Source organism: Bubalus bubalis, chromosome 3, assembly GCF_019923935.1.
Source record: "Bubalus bubalis isolate 160015118507 breed Murrah chromosome 3, NDDB_SH_1, whole genome shotgun sequence".
Taxonomy (NCBI): Eukaryota; Metazoa; Chordata; class Mammalia; order Artiodactyla; family Bovidae; genus Bubalus; species Bubalus bubalis.
In genome coordinates, this window is record NC_059159.1 from 22,286,847 (window position 1) to 22,303,140 (window position 16,294).

General features: G+C 52.6%; 1 protein-coding gene across 1 annotated transcript; it reads left to right on the forward strand.

Annotated features, from left to right (window-relative positions):
- The first annotated feature begins 284 nt into the window (after positions 1-284).
- On the forward strand, positions 285-13,884 carry CCR7 (C-C motif chemokine receptor 7). The gene is made up of 3 exons (XM_006068631.4): positions 285-377; positions 6,303-6,352; positions 9,431-13,884. The coding sequence occupies exons 1-3, from the start codon at positions 368-370 to the stop codon at positions 10,508-10,510; spliced, it is 1,140 nt and encodes a 379-aa protein (XP_006068693.1). The 5' UTR covers positions 285-367; the 3' UTR covers positions 10,511-13,884.
- Positions 13,885-16,294: the final 2,410 nt, after the last annotated feature.

Genomic DNA, 16,294 nt, shown 5'->3' on the forward strand with positions numbered 1-16,294 from the left:
TGGCATGTGATACCTAGGCTGTAAACATTTATCAAATCAATAAATAGTTTCATTCCCCTGCCTTGGGCGGGGCCCTGAGTCTGCAAGGGGGGCTTTCTGAATGTAAATGACCCAATGATTCATGATCCTATGACCATTGAGTGGGCTGTCACTCTCTTTCACCTTCTCATACCCCTCACACCCTCGGGTCCCAAAAAGCCACCTGAGTCCAGAGCCTGAGTGAGGCCGGACTAGTGGGAGGAGCGGGGGTGGGAGGGGCAGGGGAGAGGGCGGCTCCTCTCAAAGCTTAAAAGGGGCTAGAACCACATCCTCCCCAGACAGAGCCCCGGCACAACCTTCCTGTGTGGTTTCAGCCGCCGAGAGAGTCATGGACCTGGGTGAGTGAGCCTCCCCCAAGTGAAAGAGATAGCAGTTACCGGGGTCACTTGGACGGCCAGAATGACTTTGTGGAATGGGGGTGGAGGATGGGGTGGAAGGCATGGGGGAGTCTCCCAGAGGAACCAGGTGGTTTTGGTGGGAATCAGTGGCTCCTCCCAGAGAACGTGCCTCCCTGTTCCTCCAGGTACTTCTTTCGGACCTGGGGAAGGGGGTGACCATTGTTACCAAGAATAGTAGGTTCTGCAGAAGGTGCCAGGGCTGGGGTGGTAGAGATCTGGACAGCACCTGCTCTAGCTAGCCAGGGGGTGATGGGGAAGGCTCTCGGGGGCCCCGTTTCATCAGAGAAATCTTGGAGGGTTCAGGACCCTCCATTCGCCCGCCTATTCCCACCTCTCTCCCAGGCTAAATAGGGCTGAGCTTGTCTGCTCTCTTAGGGTTATGATGAGAGGCAGATTCAAGGTGAGTGCATTGTGTAAATGACACTATACGAGCAACACGAGCTGCGCTTATTTTCTCTCTGCTGCACATCCCATGGGGAAGCTGTTGCCTCTTGCCAGTCAAAGGTTGAATGGGCAACACAAAATGAGACTACAAGGGGCCTTCAGCTGAAGTCACAGCCAGGGCCTCCAGCTCAGCCCCCAGTCTCACTCACTTTTTCTTCCCAGGGAGATGGCTCTTCCCTTTCCAAAATCCATCCTCTGGTCTAACCTTGGTCTTAACTAGAGGGAGTCAAGGGAAGCCCCAAGCAGGTTCTTAGGGGTTCACCCAGCTCCAGACACCCCATTTACAAATCTCAGCAAAAGTCAGACTGGGCTGAGGCTACAAAGGCCAGGTTCCTGGACGGCTTGTTCTCACCAGCAAACAAACACCACAGCAGCCTCAAAGCCACAAGAGGTTGGCTTTAAAAAGTGAAGGTGCCCTGTTCATCCTCTGCTGTCCTCACACCCCACCCTATCACACCACAGCCTCTTGCCTTCATGTCGGCTTTTCCCGCCCACTCGGAACCTAGGGTCGACTTAGCAAACAGCTGTCAAAGGGCTAAAGTGGCTATTGTACCCACCGACCCAGAACTCCTGGAAGGCAGGCTTTGCTTCTTGCATCTCTGATTCCCAGGGGCTTTGGAGGTGTGAGCAGAAAAAGGTTTGTGGAATGAATGAATGGCATCAAGAACTCTGATGTTAGTTATTAAAAATATCTTCCAACTTCCCCTCCTTCCAGCAGCCTGTCCACTAATCCCACTTCCCAGACATCTACCCCTGCTAACCATGGTACCACAATGCAGACATTGTCCCCTGGAGACCCCGATCCTGCCCCTCTGTTTGACCTCTGTGAAAGAAACCAAGCAGGTCCCCGTGGTGCACTAGTAAAGGCTAGAGAACCGGCTCCCTGATATGTAGTGCTTGCCAATTTCCACGGTGTAAATTTTCCCATCATAGCCGATTGCAAGCTGTCAGCCGATTGCAAGCCATGAAACGACTGAGCAGAGTCAGAGAGGGATGCACATCACCGATTCGATGAGCCCGCGAGAGCAGCCACAGCGCAGCATGGAGGGTCCTCCTCCCAAGGACTAGGTTTGGGGTGCTAGACTCACAGGCATTAACAGGGGAGGGAGGTCCCTTTAATGCAAGACATGTCTCCAGTATAAAAGGATGTTGTTACTGCTTCACTCAATTCGAGAGAGCCCCAACGGCTGACTGAGCCCCAAATACTGGTAGCGGGGGACATCACGGAGACACTTTGGTCAGATCAGGCTCCAGGGCTCTGGGCCGTTTGTAGGACGGATGAGCCACAGAGGATCTGTTTTTTTCTCTTTGTCAGCCCAGCAGGGCGCCCGAGGTGGGTGAGGGGTAGAGTTTCTGTTACACAAAGTGAGAAACGCCAGAACCAGAGCTGAGCTGGCCTTTTTCACGATTTGAATGGGCAGCCCCGAGGTGCCTTCCTTGTCCATCTTCAAGAAATGGGGCCTAAGACTTCAGTTAGAATTTTCCAACGCAGAGAAGAAAAAAAATGAGCCATGAGATACTCATTTCCCACAGCTCAGCCAGAGATAGTGGCAGAGGGAGATGTTGAAGGAATTCAGGGGGCCGATCCCTTCTGGCCTTTGGGGGATCCTGACTGGGGAAGAGGGAAACCCTGCAGCCTGGGGGAGCTGTTGGGAAATCTCTCCTCTTTGCTTGGTACTTTCAGTCAACTGCTATTGATGGAAGAATTCAGGCAGGACCAGCCTGGTGCGAGGAGAGACACATGTGTCAATGAGCCATTGCAAGATGTGGGGAGAGAGTGCCGATGGGGTAAAAGGAGGGCAACTGTGAAACCTAAAGAAACGAACAGTGACTATGAGTCACGGGGCATTTAAGCTGGGTTTTGAAGGATGTGTAGGAGTTCTCGAAGCAGACAAGAAGAAGTAAGGGGCCTAGGAGGTAGCAGGAGTAGCGATCTCAATGGCTCAATTGCCAGTAATGTAACTGAGGGAATGGGCATAAGATATAGTAAGTGGAGGACAGTGGAGTGATTCAGAGGTTAGCCCCACCTAAAGGCATCCAAATCCAATTTTTTTAAAACTCCATGTAACAAAGCAGAATATCCTGTGGACTCAGCCTGCAGGCTCCCAGCTGGTCAGCTCTAATAAAAGCTAATAGAGACAAGAAGAGGCAAGTTTAGGAGGATGTATAGCACCTGGCTGTCCTGAGAAGGAAGGGAGGTAGGACGGACAGGCAGGGTCAATCTTTAAGATTCTGTATGGCACTGCTGAAAAACTTTGGGTTTTTTTACTGAAAGCAATGAGAAACCAGTGAAGATTTTTTTTTGTTTTAGTTAGGTGAGTTAAATATCGTGATCTGTGTTTCAGAGGAGCTCTGGGGTGGCAAAGCCTTATGTCAGGGTAGAAGTGGGGCCAGCTCTGGGATGTTACAGAGATAGAAGCAACAGAACAAGTGACCAATAGATGGAGGAGAGTGTGGATTCCCGTGATGCTCCACAGAGGCTCCAATACACAACAGACTCAACAGAAATGAAGTAGCAGGATTTCGATTTGAAAATCTCAGACCCATCTCTTTGCAGCTGTGTGACCCAAACAAGTGGATTAACCTCTCTGAGCCTCTATTTTCTGAAGTACAGAATGAGACTCACAAGGGGTAACTCACAGGATATTAGGAGAGAAAGGAACATAAAGTCTGAGAGGCAGCACGGAAGAGGAATTGGGAGTGTGATTTCTGAAATTAAATGGATTCAAAGCCCAGCTACACTACCAGCCAGCTGTGTGACCTTGGGAAAGTTACTAATCTCTAGTTTCTCTCACTGGGAGCTAAGGTTGGAGTTCTAGGGAATTTCCTTTTCGTTGTGATCATTACTAGAAACGCAAGAACTCAGAAAATACCCAATGCATCACTCAACCACTCCTCAGCCCCTGAGATTCCCAACTTCTCTGGCCCCACCCTGGTGGCTGCCCAAGGCCAGTTGCTTTATGACTTTGTAACAGACAAAAATCATTTGAGTCAAGGCCGTTGACCAGGCCCCCTCTGCTTCATACCAGAGTTTCCCCAAGTTCCTGTTTGGTCACCTTTCTTGAAAAACAACCTATGCTGGTCCTAGAAGATCCCTGCTCAACAACCGTCTCCAACACACCTGGAGGGAGACCTCACCTACACACATCCTCTAGCCCCCGTCCTGGGCCCTCCCCCAGCCAGTGGCAAAGGACTGAGACAGGGCCCAGGAAAGGAGGCTGATGGAGTGAAATAGAAACACAGCTCTTGCCCCTCGTGTTTCACCCGTTGTGACATCAAAACCTTGAAGTTTCGTGTTCTCACTGACAAGTCAGAGCAGGCTTTCTCTAGAGTAACCGAAAGACTGGTACATGTTTAAAGAAACCTCGAGCGCTTCACACCAAGATGAGTCAGTGGAGGTTGAGCAGCTCGTTGGACCGCGAAGAGAGTGTGCTTAAGGGTAGAGATGTGGACTCGAGCTCAGGGGCTCTCGGGATAATTCAGCAAGGAAGGGGGATGAGAGAGGGGAGAAGTGATGTTGCACAAAAATCCATTCCCACCCAGGACTGCAAATACTCAGGGGCAAGCTGGGGACGACAGCTCCTGCCCCCAGAAATAGAAGATGAAGCTAGGAAGGCAGGTCCAAGTAGATGGTGGAGGGCTGGACAGCCACACTCAGCATCAGGCTGCCATCCTTAGGACTGGTAGAGAGGTCCTAAGGATTTAGCAGGAGGGCACGATGGGGGTTGGCATTAGAGCTATGATTGAGGAAGATGTGCCTAGCAGTAATGTGCAGTATAACGGGAGAAATGCCTGTTTATTTATGTGGCTCCATGCCCTTCCTCCTTCCTCCAAGACGCCCCAACCCCAGAATTCCCTTCATAGGCAAACTCCCTGGATAATGGCAACTTGGATGTCATGTCATGAAATTTCCAGCAGGTGGTGCTGTGGCCAAGCACACGGAGTCACGGGCCTGTGCCGCTGCATCTGGGGAAGCAGGATTCCTTGCTTGAAGGAATTCCTTCCCTGAGCCTCCAGAAGGTGCTAGAAGCAGGGTCCCAAGCATTGGTCTATTGAACCTCCTGAAACTAGAGGTGTGATGGGTCAGCAAGTCCTGCCTTGTATTCATTCCTGGCATCACAGTTACTGTCTCCCATGGGCTGGTCCAATTATAGGAAGGGGTTTTACAGAGATGAATAGGGCATAGCTCTCAGACTTTAAGTGAGATAAGACTTCTGTATAAATCACCCTGTCGACTTGCTTGGTCTCCCCTGCTTGACCCCCTGGAAGAAATAAATTCCAAGTCCAGCTCTCAACTCAGCCACCAAGCAGGACTGAGCCACCAGGGCTCACATCAGGCCTTGAGAGAACCTGGGTTCTCAACCTGCTGTTCAGAACTAAGGAGGGCCTCCTGGCTTCCATAAAGTACCCAGCCTCTGACTCCTTCCCACCATTTTTCTCTTTCACCTGCCTCTTTTCTCTTTCACCAAGGCCCTAGATTAGAAGCAAGTTAAAGAAGAGAAAACATATCCATGCAAGTCAAGTGACCTCGGGGAATGGCCTCACTCTTGTCACACAGCCACACGGCAAGGTCCCCACAGGGCAGCTTGGGAGAAGGGCAAACAAGTCATTCATTCATTCAGCAGCACACAGTCTCTGGGCACCTCCTCATTATGGGCCTGAACTAGGTAAAAGGGACGATGTCCCTGGCCCAAAAGCAGGCTGGGGGAATGGGCCAGATGAACCACCAATGAGTGTTGGATGGATGAGCCATCCATCCAGCTGTTTGAGCTCCCCCAAACAGCCGGGTGAGGGCTGTTTGGGGAAGCCTCATGGGTCCCAGAAGAACTTTCCTATTTGCCATTGAGAGGCAGTAAGGAACACTCCTTCATGCAGCCCTGTGAAAGCAGTCTACCTCCTCAGCCAGCCTCCACCAGGAAACAGTCAGGGCTTCATAGGTGGCTGCCCACCCACTGGGTGCAGGAAAAATGCTGCCCATTGGCTTCTGGCACCAGAGCAGGGCAGGGCACACACACACCACCTCCACCACCTCAGGGCCTTGCTTCCTGCACAGCATGGAGTAGGAGGGGATCATCCAGATGCAGGAGTCAAGGTCAGCTGAAGCTCAGCCTTGAGGGATAATCTGGGCCAGGATGGACTTTCCAATTCCAGAAGAGACCCTGAAGAGCCAAGAGGGGGGACTGCCTGCCCTGCATTCTGATCCCCCTCCTTTCCAGGACCCGTTCTGGAGTTGAGGAGCAAGAAGAGGTGATGTCAGTGAGACTGGGCCGCTGGCCAGGTGCCCCAAGCTCTCATGTTCTCAGATGCAGTGTCCAGAGCTTGTGATGAAAGTTCCCCGCATTCTCCCTGGCTCTGTGGGGTTTTTTCATAACAAAGAGCCAGCCCTGCCGAGCAATAACTTTCCTACCTTGTCTCCTTCAGGGAAGCCAATGAAGAACGTGTTGGTGGTGGCCCTTCTCGTCATTTTCCAGGTGAGGTGTCCTGCCTGCCAAGGGAAGCTCCATTCCCTCTCCCAAATGCCCCTCAGCAAACCTAGCCCTTAAACCCAGGCCCTGGGGTTCTGGTGGAATCACTGGGCATTTACTGGAGAAAAAAATAGACCCAGGCACAAATTTGGTCTTCTTTAAGCAGATGGCCGCCCTCTCCATCTTCTGAGTAACCCTAGAAAGCCACAGGTGTTCTCTGAATTCCTTTACTCCATTTCAATTAAAACTTTTGGGAAAGCAGGTTACCCTGCCTTCCCCACTTCACTTCCAATATCCCCACCCAGGAGACAGAAAAGTAGACTCCTGAGTTCTTGGAAAGAGTTCTTTGCTTTGCAAAAAAGCAAAGGCTGTGAGGTTACTGGGTCTGGAACATATGTGCCCACACCCATGAGTGTAAATCTTCATATGTGAGATGAGAAAAGAACCTGTAGGCAGCTTACTATCCTATCGTCCCAAACATGTCTTCCTCCCAAGACCTCCAGCTAAATGCTCCCTTCGAAGCCCCAGTTCCCTTTTCTGAAATAGACTGATCTGAGCCCCACTGGCGGAAGGGGAGGGGAGGATGGGGACCCTGGAGGGACAGAGGGTGGATGGAACCCATCCTTCAGGGGGGTCCAGAACTCTGGAGGAGCAAAGGCCACCAGCTTACAGGTCTCAGCTTCTCAGTCCCAGATGTGGAAACAGAAAATCCACGCCCACCAAGTGCCAGAGTTAGAAATCCACTCTTCCCCCAACTTTGCTGGGGTTGGGAGCTCTCTTGGAGCCGGAGTAGGTGGCTGAGGCCGGAGCTGGAGAGGCAGTGCTTCAGAACTTGGCTCCTCCCCAGGTCTGGAGGCCAGAGAGGCAGTTTTCCAGGAGCTCTGGCCTGAGGCAGGCCCCAAGCTGGGCACTGTTCCCAAAGCCCCATCCCAGAGGCCTCCTGGAGCTTGGGTTGTAGCCTACAGCCTGGCCCCCTTCCCCAACAGCCCTCCCTCCCCACCGTCTTCCCCTCTTCCCAGGACTCCAGAGGGCTGGAGTGCTAACAATGGAGGCTGGAAGGTTGGGGAGGGGGTGAGGGACAGCTGGGCTCATCCTCCTCTTTACCTGGGGAGATGGGGGTGGCTCAGATGGGGCAGGATGTGGTGGGGCTGTGGGCTGCAGAGACATCAAACCTGGTGGCCCCTGGTGAGGGGTAGGGCAGGTACGAAGAAGAGAAAAAGGAGGCAGAATGGGGCAGTGGGAAGCACAGGTCATAGAGGCTGGGTGTATTGCCCGCTGAAGCCCAGAACCCCCTTATGTCCAGATCTGAGGTCTCGGGTGTTACCCTGGGCAGCCAAGGACAGCCAGCCTCTCGCAGGCCTCCTGGGCTGCAGTCATACCCAGAAAAGAGAAAAGGGTTGCCACTGACGTCTCTTCTCAAGATAGCAATGCCCCAAAAAAGGCTCCAGGATATGATTTGGTCCTCACCCTGTCCCCACACAGAACAGTGATTAATCCAGAATTTGGAAGTGAGAAAGAGCCAGGATACAGGCAAATCTGGAGACTGGGTTCCCGTTCTGGCTCAGTAACCTTGAACCAGTCACACTGTTTCTCCAAGAGCCTCCTTTCATCACCTCTACAGTCCCTCCAGTTCCCCAGTTGTGTAAATCCATCATACAGGGCTGCCCAGGGCCCCATTCCCAGAGGACGGACCAGGAGCTTGCTGAGGCAGTTTCAGCCCAGCTCCCCGCCCCACACAGCTCAGCTACCCCTTGTGTTTCCTTCATTGATCAAATCACAGCCGTCTGCCTGAACTTTCACCCTGCCCTGCAGATAGGCTGAAAAAAAAAAAAAAAAAAAAAGCCCTGAACATGTGAGCCCTACTGTTTGGAATTTGCCAGAACAGACAGCAAGGAAGAGAGAGGAGTAAGGTGCAGGGAGAGGGTGGAAGATGGCGGGAAGGTGGAGATATGGCTGTGCTTCCTTCCCGTGCCCAAGAGGACTCACAGCTGAGGCTGTGGCCCCGCCATCCACTTGGGCCCGTGTTGCCTGAGCTCCTGCTGCCTGCCGGTCTCTGTGCCTGGGGCCCCAGGGATCCATAAGCCTTCCAGTCACTCACCACCCATGATCACAGCATCTTGCCCCAACCCAGGGCTTTGTGGCCTCTTAACAGAGTTTTCCCTTCCTCTCTTCTCACTCCACTTCCTTGGTGGCTCAGGGGTAAAGAATCCACTTGCAATGCTGGAGACACAGGTTCGATCCCTGAGTTAGGAAGATCCCCTGGAGAAGGAAATGGCAACCTACTCCAGTGTTCTTGCCTGAGAAATCCCATGGACAGAGGAAACTGGTGGGCCACAGTCCATGGGGTCGCAAAGAGTCGGACCCAACTTAGAGACTATAACCACCACCTTCTCACTCTGGGCCTTCCTCAACCTTAGCCCAAGTGGATTTTCCCTCCAAAGCTGGGGTATTTTTGTAAGCCCCCTCCCTTGGAAAGTTCTTTCTACCAGATTCCAAAGGAGGCTCAAAAAGAAAGACCTACCATCCCATTCTTGTGGAGTTTCCAGCAGGCAAAATCAAAGTTCCATGAAGACAAAAGGATGCCAGAATCTGAGTTAGGAACCTCACAACAACCATGTGAAGGAGATAGTATTCATCTCCATTTCACGAATAGAAAACTGAGGCTTGGAGAGACGAAGTATATTTAACCAGGCCAAGGCTCTTTTGACCCCCAAGCCTAGACCATTTCCAGTCTGCCATTAACACCTGTAAGATCAAGTCTCTCAGAAGACTTGCTGCTTACTAGAAATGCAGAATCCCAGGCTTCACCCCATCCTACTACATCATATGAACCAAATCCCCAAGTTCAAGAGCATGTTAAAATTTGAGAAGCCACCAATTTCAAATTGAAGAATCACCTAGAAAGTTTAGACAAATAGATTCCTGGGCCCCAGCTCCTGACATTTGGGTTCAGTGGGTCTCAGATGGGGGTCTAAGAATTCGCAGATGATGCTGATCACAGTTTGAAACCACTGCTCCAGACAGTCGCACAGCAGTGAGATTTCAAGCCACTCAGCTAAGCTGGAGCACGTTCCTTCCCTGCAGGTGTGCCTCTGCCAAGATGAGGTCACAGACGATTACATCGGAGACAACACCACGGTGGACTACACGCTGTACGAGTCCGTGTGCTTCAAGAAGGACGTGCGGAACTTCAAAGCCTGGTTCCTCCCGATCATGTACTCCATCATTTGCTTCGTGGGCCTTCTGGGCAACGGGCTGGTCATGCTGACTTACATCTATTTCAAGAGGCTCAAGACCATGACTGATACGTACCTGCTCAACCTAGCCCTGGCAGACATTCTCTTCCTTCTGACCCTCCCCTTCTGGGCATACAGCGCAGCCAAGTCCTGGGTCTTTGGGGTCCATGTTTGCAAGCTCATCTTTGGCATCTACAAGATAAGCTTCTTCAGTGGCATGCTCCTGCTGCTATGCATCAGCATCGACCGCTACGTCGCCATCGTCCAGGCCGTCTCGGCCCACCGCCACCGTGCCCGCGTCCTTCTCATCAGCAAGCTCTCCTGCCTGGGCATCTGGATGCTGGCCATAGTGCTCTCCACCCCAGAGGTGATGTACAGCGGGATCCAGAAGAGCAGCAGCGAGCAGGCACTGCGGTGCTCCCTCGTCACCGAGCACGTGGAGGCCTTGATCACCATCCAGGTGGCCCAGATGGTGGTAGGCTTCCTGATCCCCCTGATGGCCATGAGCTTCTGCTACCTCGTCATCATCCGCACCCTGCTCCAGGCACGCAACTTCGAGCGCAACAAGGCCATCAAGGTGATCATTGCCGTGGTCGTGGTCTTCGTAGCCTTCCAGCTGCCCTACAACGGTGTGGTTCTGGCCCAGACAGTGGCCAACTTCAACATCACCAGTGGCACCAGCTGCGAGCTCAGCAAGCAACTCAACATCGCCTACGATGTCACCTACAGCCTGGCCTGCGTCCGCTGCTGCGTCAACCCTTTCTTGTACGCCTTCATCGGTGTCAAGTTCCGCAGCGACCTCTTCAAGCTCTTCAAGGACCTGGGCTGCCTCAGCCAGGAGCAGCTCCGGCAGTGGTCTTCCTGCCGGCACACCCGGCGGTCCTCCATGAGCGTGGAGGCTGAGACCACCACCACCTTCTCCCCGTAGGAGGCACCTCTACCGGGACTAGAGGGACCTCACCCAGGGCCCCTCGGATCAGGGACATGGAGCAGGAGATCCAACAGCTGCTGAGGGAAAGGCCAGTCTGGCTATTAAGGTTTATCTCATGATGAAAACCTGAGCCGCAGAAGACAGAATGCCAACCCTCGCTAGCTACCTCAACCAAGGCTGCAAAGAGACGTGGTTGATAAGCTACCCCAGATCCTGCAACACTCCAAAACCAAGACCATTATCCTCTAAATCCCAAAACCAGAGGGGAAAGTCAAGAAACAGCTCACACCTCGCAAAGTGAAGGGGAGCAGGTGTTGGTGAGATCTAGGTGGTGGAAGGGGCCCAGCGAGCATTCCAGATCAATGTTCTTCTCAAAAGAAGTCCTCCCCAAGACTCAAGGCAAGGTCTTCCAGAAAGCCAGACTTTGTCCCCAAGACCAGAGACCATGGGGAGATTTCTCGCCTGAGCAGGGGAACAAGGATGCCAGTGGGTCAAACTAACTCTCTGAATCCCTGCCTCCATCTCTCTTTTTCCTCTGCCATCCGAGCCAGCAAGAATCGGCAGCCTCCAAGCCTCCTAAAAGCATACTGAGCCCTCGCCCACCACCTCTCCTCGGGCTCTCCACGCTGAAGGGGTGTGGTGCTTCCCACAGGCCAGGCCGCTAAGCCATATTCCCAGCCAGGATTCTAGGGCAGAGATGAAGTATGGCCGGCCCATCTCAGGTCTCAACTCGGCTCTGAAGGGAGGAGCAGGCAAGGAGAAAGGTTAGGGGCCGGGGGTGGGTGACGGTGCTGCCTGCCGCCAGCCAATGCGCTGCTGCTTTGTTCTTTGCCACAGGGACAAAACATCTCTCATCCTGTTCTGCTTTCAGTTCATTAAGAGAGCACATTTTACTCATTAGAAATAAAACTTGTCCCTGGAGGAAACAACTTTAAAAGAAAGGGAAAAAAGTGTTTTTCAGTAAATGGCAAATGAGTGTGTTCTTGTTTTGCAAACACCACACCCCACCTGACCACCCCCACAGCCCTTTTCTCCCCCAGGCTTCATTGTTCAGAGATGCTCAGAGCCACAAGGTCTGCTTGAGCTATGCTCTGAGCCCTTCCAATGACACAGGCCCTTAGTGGCTGAACAAGGGAGGAGGGGCAGCAGGACAGGGTGTCCAGCTTGCAAACACCTTCCAGAGCTCACGGGACCCAAGCCTATGCAGTCAGCAGTGATCTAGAGACACAGTCTGAGCCGAGCTCTGAAAAGAACCAAGTTATCTCTGTAGCGTCTACGGCTGGGAACCCTCTCTGACCCTTAGCAGCACTTCCACACTGTCCTGTTCATCTATCCCAGCTCAGTCTGGAACTGGAGCCCCTGTCCCTTAAGTCAGTCTCCCCAGGCTCCCAAATGGTATTTAGAGGGAGGACCTCCCCCCGACACCCATCTGCCGTGGCATCCTGGATCCAGGGGGCTTGAGATGGGACCCACGTGATACATCCTGTACTGGATGCTTGGGAGTCAGGTCTGCCCTTGACCCTTCCTGGCCACTATTGCAACAATGGCCTTCCATTGTGTGGACACCCATTGTGGAGGGGAAGGGATCAAGGAACAGCCACTGATCCCATCACAGGCCCAGGATCCATGTCACTGGGTGTTCTGATGCCTGCCCAGTCCCCGGCTTCTCCAAGCCACAGAGGTTAGTCCAGCCTGTGATGTATGAGGAGGTGTCTGAAGGACCTGGTGCTATAATAGCTCAGGGTCTGGAGGTGGGAGGGAGCTGAAACACTCATGAAAAGGTGATTCCATCAATTTTCCAAAGTGAAAAGAGCCTCATTGGGAAAAGAGCCTGCCTGGAAATGAAAACCGTTCTCTCATCTCATAAGCACATTGCGGTACCCTCCTCCACCGGCTGCACTGGGCTCGAGCCGGGACCGGCACCCTGAGAAGGATGAGGCTGGCACATGGTGCCGTGGCACCAGCAGCCACATTAATATTAATCAGCGCAGCTGCCATGGTGGGAGGGGTGACCCCAGAACAACTGCGGGCCTTGAGAGGAGCGTGCCGGGACGTAAGGGTGGGAACGCTGGTGTGTACATCCTAGTGAACTTACACGTGGGAAAATAGCCTCCATTCCTGAAAGGGAGGAATGCAACAGAGCCGTCATGAGCAGGAAGCCAGGCCAACCGCACAAACACGCCACCTCGGCTTCAAATACGTTTTTCTAAAATACCTCCAAGTATTTGCAAAACCCCCAGCAATGTCCATTCCCCACAGTGCTGTGTCTCAGAAGCACTGACCTCAGCTCAGTGCTGGCCTGGTCGCTGCTCGCTTGCACAACGCCCTCTACCCTGAGGTGGGACAGGGGCCTAGGATGAAGGAAGGGACTCACTGGGAACACCCAGGGCCTCTCTCTTTCTCTCTCATCTGCTTCATGGTTCACAGCCCCACGACCCCTCCGAAACTCCCCTTATTTCCATCACCAGTGCTTTGCCCCCTCTTCCTTCTCAGCTACAACCCCAGGCTATAAATCTGATTTTTTAGCCTGAAGCTGCACATCTCTTGAACCATGGATTCATGGAGCTGCAAGGAACCTCAAAGATCAGCTGGCCCAACCTCTAATCATTCTCTAGTTGGGAAAATTGAGGTCCGGGGGAGGAACTGATTTGCCTAAAGAGCACTGCAACATGGGGAAGTAGGTAAACTTGCTTTGGGGACTTGAGGATCTGGCAGGACTGCAGGAGGTGGGTGAGGGAGAGTGGAGACGCTGGAGCCCAACCGACTTGGACTCTCATCTCTGCTGCTTCCCAGCTGTGTGACCTTCAGCTGTTGCTCAACTGCTCTGAGTCTCAGATTTCTCAACAGCAAAATGGAGAGGATTTGGCAAACATGTAGCACAATGCCCGGAATGCCTGGAACTCGGACTCTGCAGCCAGACCTCCTGGTTTGAATCTCAGCTGCACTACGTGGGCTGGATCCTTAGTCTCTCTGTGCCTCGGTCTTCTAATCTGTGTAATGGGGATGGGGGTCCCCAGGCGGCGCTAGTGGTTAAGAACCCACCTGCCAATGCTGGAGATGTAAGAGACGCAAGTTCGATCCCTGGGTCGGGAAGATCCTCTAGAGGAGGGCACAGCAACCCACTCTAGTATCCTTTCCTGGAGAATCCCATGGACAGAGAAGCCTGGTGGGCTACAGTTCATAGGGTTGCACAGAGTCGGACACAACTGATGTGCCTTAGCATGCACATAATGTAGATGACCAAAGAACCTACCTCTTAGGATGGTTCTGAGCAGTAAATGAATTCCTATATGTAAAATGCTTGGACATCCTTAAAAAGGATTGTTGGTAATCATTAAAATGTTCAATAAATGATAGATTTTTAAAAGTTACTAACCACAAGGAAATCAAATTCATTTCCATCCGCCTATAATTTATAAATCAAGCTAGAAGACAACTTTTAAATTAGTCTCTGCTTCTCACCCATTGTATGGGTAAGTCAACTGAGGCTCGGAGAGGGAAATGACTCTCCTGAGGTCTCCCATGAGCTCTAGGCAATGGTAGAACTTGATGGTTCTCGAGCTCCCATCCAGAGCTCTTCCCCCAGTCCGCCACACTGGCTTGCACCCATCCCCCCTCACACACACCAGCCTCATCCAAGACTGTCCAGCACTTCTTAGGCAGGCACTGTCCCTCTTGTCCTGCAGCAGATCCCTAAGAAGACCCTCTCCTCTCCCTCTTCAATAGTTGCCATCCTGGCCATTAGGTTGGGGAGAATGAAGTGCAAAAGAAATATGGCAGTGGTTCCAGAGGAAATCGGGCAACTGATTTTTTTAAGAAAGAATCCGCTCTGGATGTTAGGTTCTCGGTTTCATTTCTGTGTTGAGGGTGAACAGTTCCAGGAAGAAGAAACTGGCCTCTGAGGGTGGGGGGTTAAGGCAAATGACATGGGGAGTGGGGAGCAATTCTGAGAGGTGAGCAGAAGGCAGCAGGGAGGAAGGGGAGGGGTGATTTCTAAGGATGACAGAGCTGGGAGCTAGACTTGGAGAGTGTTCTCAGTGGGTAGAAAGCTACCCCCACTACACTCACACAAACACACACAGCATGCACACATTTCCCTGAGCCTCCCAGTCTCAGGTGGGGAGGAAGGGGCTATGTTAGCCCTATAGACAGATGGGCCCATGGCTTTCTTTGCCAGAAATGGGTTACAAATGGCCCAGTTTCCCGGTCTGAGCCCATAGAAAAAACCCCCAAGGAAGAAGAAGGGGGATCTCTCCCTTAACTCAAAAGAACAACCCTGTCAGCCCTCCTAGCCCCCACCCCAGGAAAGAGGCCCTGCAGGAAGTAGAGGCCTTGTCATACACACACACACATCCCACACAAACCACACACACAGACACACAAACCACACACACACACACACACGGACACACAAACCACACACCAACACCAACCTCCCTGTCATTTGTCATTTATCTTGTCTCAGGCCCAGAAAGAGATCCAGACAAGGGGCCTGCGGCAGAGAAGATTCACAGCCCTCGCTCAGCAGCCAGTGTAGCTCTAGACTAAGGCATGAATCAAACTGAGCTCATTCTCCCTCGGGCTCCTCTGTGTGCGGGCATGTGTGTGTGGCTCAATTCAGACTTCCCAGAGGCTGTCAGTTCTCTGCCTCCCACATTCTCCACTTTGAAGGTGGAGAAAACCTTATGTTTGCCTATTGTTCATCAGCCTCAGGGTATTCACTTGCTGGGCTGTTCTGTGCTTCACAGTGACCACTACACAGCATGCCTCTGGATTCTCATCTCTGGGGAAATAAACATCTCCCTGCAGGACAGGGAGGGGGCAGGTTTTGCCTGGTACTGAGGGTCCGTTTAGTTCCCTCTCATGGCAGTAGGTCCCAGGGTCAGACTGCAAGAGAGCCAGACGGCAGGGGAGGAAACACGCCTGGTCCTGGCGTCCTCCAAGGCTGGGTCAGAACTCACTTAGGACACGAGATGATCATTGCTCTAAGTAAATATCTGACATTGTGAAGTTCAACAGATGTCGCAGATGAAACGTCCCCAAACTCTTTCCCAATGTTTACAAAGGGGCCTGGGAACTCGTGCACATTTATCTTGTATGGTTTATGCAAACTTCACTCAGAGCTGAGAAGAAACATGATCACATGCAATGGCTGGAGGGTGCGTTCTTTGCAGGCTGGGGAGGGGCAGACGTGGCCAAAGGCATGTGATCAAGCCAGGCGCCAGGAGTCACCCACAGAGGCGCCAGGGCTTCCTCCTACCCGCCCTCCCTGACAGCTGACCCCCCCAGGCTTGCCTGCGTGAACCCCCCTTTCCACCACACACCTGCTCTGCTCACCTCTGTCAGGGATGCTGCTCTGCTCAGGGCACTGCTGCTGCTGCTGGCAACCTCTGGACTCAATAGTTCAGGAAAAGGGGAGGATGGAGAAGGATAAGGCCTGGGCAGTTCACAGACCCAACCCTCTGCATGCCCCCTCCATACAAGAGGCAGGCCCAGACCCACCTGGCATCCTCCAATCTCGTCAAAGGCAGAACTTGGATTTCGGTCCAAGAACTGTATACCTCCTCCACCCCAGCCTCCCTTTCAGTTACCCAACTCCTGCCCAATCCCCCTTACCCCCAAACTTGTGTTAGGGGAAGCACACTGATTGAAACCGCCCACCCCGGCCAGGCACCATAGTAACCACTTGCATGAGTTGTTTTATGACAGGAGATCCTGATAAGGAATACGGAACTAATAAGCCACCACCAACCGGAAGAGTTCGGGAAAGGTCCAAAGGAG

Excerpts from the sequence above, each read along its gene's own strand:
- CCR7 (XM_006068631.4), top strand. Across the intron at positions 6,353-9,430 it reads CCCTTCTCGTCATTTTCCAG|GTGTGCCTCTGCCAAGATGA; the intron begins GTGAGGTGTCCT and ends CCTTCCCTGCAG.